Source organism: Eimeria maxima, genomic scaffold, assembly GCF_000499605.1.
Source record: "Eimeria maxima Weybridge genomic scaffold, Emw_scaff239, whole genome shotgun sequence".
NCBI lineage: Eukaryota > Apicomplexa > Conoidasida > Eucoccidiorida > Eimeriidae > Eimeria > Eimeria maxima.
The window spans coordinates 12,999-17,945 of NW_013563712.1; the positions used below are offsets into that span (position 1 = coordinate 12,999).

The following is a 4,947-nucleotide window of genomic DNA, read 5'->3' on the forward strand; positions in this document are numbered from 1 at the left end:
ATGTCTGGCTCAAGCGACAGCAGCAGCAACGGCGAGTACAGCAGCGGGGAAGACAGTGACTGCAGCATCAGCAGCAACAGCAGCAGCAAGCGCAGCAGCAGCAGCAGACATGAGGCAGCGGACAGCAGCAGCAGCAGCTCTTCTGAGTATGCAACAATGGGTGGCTGCGCAAGCAGAAACAGACCTGCATCTAATGCAGCAGCAGCAGCAGCAGTAGGTGCTGCTGCTGCTGAACGCCGAAGCAGCAGCAGCAGCAACAACAGCAGTAGCAGTAGCAGCAGCAGCAGCAGCACAGAGGCACCAAGTGCAGCAGCAACACCAGCAGCAGCAGCAGCAGACGACGACGAAGGATTAACTGATTCAGCAGATGCTGCTGCTTCGGACATGAGCGCGGAGGATACAAAGGCAGCAGCAGCAGCAGCAGCAGCAGCAGCAGCAGAAGCAGCAGCAGCAGCAAAAGATGAAACAGTAGCAGGAAGTGCAGCAGCTGAAGCTTCTTCTGCAGCAGCAGCAGCAGCAGCAGAAGCAGCAGCAGCGATAAGTGAAGCAGCAGCAGCAGAGAAGCAGCAGGACGAAAGTGCAGCAAGAGGAGCTGCAGCAGCAGCATCAGAAGAAGCAGAAGCAGCAGCAGGAGAAGCAGCAGCAGCAGAACCTAAGGCCGCGCATGCAGCAGCAGGAGCTGCAGCAGCAGAAGCCGCAGCAGCAGAAGGTGAACCGGCAGCAGCAGCTGCTGCAGCAACAGAAGCGGCAGAAGCACAAGATACAGCAGCAGAACCTGTTGCTGCAGCAACGGAAGTTGCAGCAGGAGTAGATACAGCAGCAGAAGGTGCAGCAGCAGGAGCTGCAGCAGCTGAAGGTGCAGCAGCAGGAGCTGCAGCAACAGAGGCTGCTGCAGCAGAAGCTGCAGCCGCAGAAGCTGCAGCAGCAGAAGCAGCTGCAGCAGAAGCTGCAGCCGCAGAAGCTGCAGCTCGTGAAGCAGCTGCAGCAGAAGCTGCAGCAACAGCAGCTGCAGAAGCAGCAGAAGCAAAAGCAGCAGCAGCAGAAGCAGCAGCAGCACGAGCAAGGACAGTGGAGGCAGCAAGAGCATATGCTAAAGTTGCTGTTGCTGCTGCAGCAGAAGCAGCAGCAGCAAAGGCTGCAGCAATAGAAGCAGCAGCAGCAGAAGCAGCAGCAACAGTAGAAGCTGCACCAGCAAAACCTGTAGCAACAGCAGCAGCAGCAGCAGCTATGGCAGCAAAACCTGCAGCAGCAGCTCCTGTTGCTGCAGCAGAACCAGCAGCAGCAACCGAACCTGCAGCAGCGGAACCTGCAGCAGCAGAACCTGCAGCAGAAGAACCTGCAGCAGCAGAACCTGGAGCAGCAGCAGAACCTGCAGCAGCAGAACCAGCTGCAGCAGAACCTGCAGCAGCAGAACCAGCTGCAGCAGAACCTGCAGCAGCAGAACCTGCAGCAGCAGAAGCTGCAGCAGCAGAACCTGCAGCAGCAGAAGCTGCAGCAGCAGAAGCTGCAGCAGCAGAACCTGCAGCAGCAGAACCTGCAGCAGCAGAAGCAGCGACCCTGGATGCTGCAGCAACAACGGAGTCTGCTACGGCAGCAGCTGCAGCAGCAGCAGCTGCAGCAGCAGAAGCTGCAGCAGAAGTTGCAGCAACAGAAGCGGTAGGTGCACAGGCTGCAGGGACGGAAGCAGCAGCAGCAGCAGCAGCAGCAGGAAGTTCAGCAGCAGAAAGTACAGCAGCAGAACCAGCAGAAGCAACAACGGGAGAAGCAGCAGCAGCAGATGCTGCAGCAACAGACGGTGCTGCAGCAGTAGCTGCAGCAAAAGCAGCAGCAGCAGCAGAATCTGCAGCAGCAGCAGCAGCAGAATCTGCAGCAGCAGAAGCTACAGCAGTAGAGGCTGCAGTGGCAGAAGCAGCAGCTGCAGTAGCAGCAGCAGCAGAAGCTGCAGCAGCAGAAGCAGCAGTAGCAGAAGCTGCAGCAGCAGAGGCTGCAGCAAGACAAGCAGCAGCAGCAGAGGCTGCAGCAAAACAAGCAGCAGCAGCAGAAGATGCAGCAAGAAAAGCTGCAGTAACAGAAGCTGCATCAAGAAACGCAGCAGCAGCAGAAGCAGCAGCAGCAGAAGCAGCAGCAAGACAAGCTGCAACAGCAGAAGCTGCAGCAAGAGAAGCTGCAGCAAGAGAAGCTGCAGCAGCAGAAGCTGCAGCAAAGAAAGCTGCAGCAGCAGAAGCCGCAGCAAAAGAAGCAGCAGCAGCAGAAGCTGCAGCAAGAGATGCAGCAGCAGCAGAAGCTGCAGCAAGAGATGCAGCAGCAGCAGAAGCTGCAGCGCGACAAGCTGCAGCAGCAGAAGCCGCAGCAGCAGAAGCCGCAGCAGCAGAAGCCGCAGCAGCAGAAGCCGCAGCAGCAGAAGCTGCAGCAAAAGAAGCAGCAGCAGCAGAAGCTGCAGCAACGAACGTTGCAGTAGCAAGCAAGGCTGCAGCAGCAGAAGATGTTGCAGCAGAAGCTGCAGCAGCAACAACTGCAGCAGCAGAAGATGTTGCATCAAGTGCTGCAGCAGAAGCTGCAGCAACAGAAGCAGCAGCAGCAGCTGCAACAGAAGCAGCTGTGGCAGATGCAGCAGCAAAAACGTGTGCAGCGCATGCAGCAGCAGCAGCAGCAGCAGCAGCAGCTGAAGACACAAATATCGCAGCAACAGCAGCAGATACCGCAGCAGCAAATACAGCAGCAGCAGCAACAGCAGTTGCAGACACCGCAGCAACCAACGCAGCAGTATCAGCAGCAACAAACACTGCAGCAGCAGCAGCAGCAGCAGCAGCAAATGCAGCAGAAGCAGCAGCACTCGGTGAGGGCACTCCTGTTGCTGCTGCTGCAGCAGCAGTAAAAGCTGAACCAACTGCATCTGAGCAGCTGCTAAAGGAGCAGCAGCAGCAGCAGCAGCAGCAGAAGCAGGAGCAGCAACCCATGCTGAAGGAGGAGAAGCAGGAGCAGCAGAAGCAGGAGCAGCAGAAGCAGGAGCAGCAGCAGCTGCAGCCGATGCTGAAGCAGGAGCAGCAGCAGCTGCAGCCGATGCTGAAGCAGGAGCAGCAGCAGCAGAAGATGGAGGGGCAGCGGCAAAACGAACAACTGCAGCAGCAGCAGAAGCAGCAGCAACAGCAGCGGCGACTATCCCCGCTGCTGCAGCTGCTTGCGGATATCCCGTTCCTTCCTGCTGCTACCTGGAGGAGGCAGCAAGGTGGCAGCGCAGCAGCAGCAGCGACAACAACAGCAGCAGCAGCAACAGCAGCAACAGCGCTGGAGGGGAAGCCGCCCACTGGTGGGGCGCAGCCTTATTTGCAGCAACAGCAGCAGCAGCTGGAGCAGCAGCAGCAGCAGCAGCAGCGGAGCTCGTGGACACTGTTCGGGAGGTGGAGATGGCCTGGTTCAGCAGCAGCAGGGGCAGCAGCACCCTCCAGCAGCAGCAACAACAACAACAGCAGCAGCAGCGCATGCATGCGTTTGCTGCTGCAGACTGTTGCTGCTTCGGAAGCAAAAGAAGAAGCTGCTGCTGCTCCCCCACCCCGTGCAGACGAATATGCTGCTGCTGCTGCTGCTGCTGAGTTGTCAAGCCGCAGAGCAGCAGCAGCGCAGAGAGAAGCAGAAGCAGCAGCAGCAGCAGCAGCAGCAGCAGAAGCAGCAGCAGAAGAAGAAGCAGCAGCAGCAGCAGCTGCTGCGTTTAGGGCAAACCCCAAGAGAATGTTTCGCTTAGATCTGCGAATGTTCGAGCCACCGCGCATAACAGCAGCAGCAGCAGCAGCAGCAGGACCACCAGCAGCAGCAGCAGCAACAGCAGTAGGTGCAGCAGAAGAGGAGGAGTCTGCATCAACAGCAACAGATAGAGCTGCTGCTGCTGCTACAGCTGCAGCAGCTGCTGCTGTCTGTACTGTTGACGCGCAGCAGCAAATGCTGCTGACGTCCGTTGCTGCTTGGAAACCCTTCGATGAATCCAGCAGCAGCAGCAGCAGCAGCAGCAGCAGCAGCAACAGCATCGGTGTCATCAAGACACCCATAGTAACTCCAGCAGCAGCAGCAACAGCAGCAAAAGCAGCAGCAGCAGCAGCAGCAAGAGGGAAGAGTGTCTCCCCCTTCAAGCAGCTTATAGAGGAAACGCAAAGGGCGAGGAACGAATTGCTGCAGCAGCAATTGCTAGAGGAAGAAGGTATAGCAGCAGCAGCAGCAGCAACAGCAGCAACAGCAGCAACAGCAGCAGCAGCAGCAGCAACAGCAGCAACAGCAGCAACAGTAGCAGCAGCAGCAACAGTAGCACCATCAGCATTTCCCCTACTAGATGTTCCGTGAACATTCCGTATGCGTTCCTGCTTCTGCTGCTGTTGTTGTTGCTGCTGTTGTTGCTGCTGCTGTTGTTGTTGCTGCTGTTGCTGTTGCTGTTGCCGCTGCTGTTGCTGCTGCTGCTGCTGCTGCTGTGTACAGAGGAGCGGAAGGAAGCTGAGAGGTTGGAGGCCCTTAGGCAACAGGCAGAACGAGAGCGCAAGGAGAAAGAAGAGGTGCTGCTGCTGCTGCTGCTGTTGCTGCTGCTGCTGTTGCGGCTGTTGCTGCTGTTGATGTTGCTGCTGTTGCTGCTGCTGCTGCTTCAGAGGACCTGGCTGTTATGTGTTTGCTGCTGCTTCTGCAGCAGCAGCAGCAGCTGCTGCTGCTGCATTCAGTTTGATTGCTTCTTTTGCTGCTATTAGTCTACTGCTGAACTGTCACTGCTGCTGCTGCTTTTGCTGCTGCTGCTGCTGCTGCTGCAGGCAGCAAGACGCCAGGCGTTACTGGAGCAGCAGCGTATAGAGGAGGAGAAGAGACGACAGCAGCAGCTGCAGCAAGAGAAAGAAAGAAAAGAAAAAGAAGAGGCAGAGAGACAGAGGAAGCAAAAAGAACTAGAGGAGCAGCAGCGGCTGCAGCAAGAGCAGCAGC

At 57.4% G+C, this 4,947-nt stretch overlaps 1 protein-coding gene across 1 annotated transcript in view; it reads left to right on the forward strand.

The window, feature by feature from the left end:
- The window catches only part of EMWEY_00023640 (hypothetical protein), a gene marked incomplete at both ends in the record, with an annotated part of 5,840 nt that continues 893 nt past the window's right edge, over positions 1-4,947 (forward strand). Inside the window, 3 exons of the mRNA XM_013477959.1 lie at positions 1-4,189; positions 4,462-4,535; positions 4,782-4,947. The exon at positions 4,782-4,947 is cut by the window's right edge and continues 162 nt beyond it. Coding sequence (XP_013333413.1) covers positions 1-4,189; positions 4,462-4,535; positions 4,782-4,947 — 4,429 coding nt within the window. The remainder of the gene's footprint in view (positions 4,190-4,461; positions 4,536-4,781) is intronic.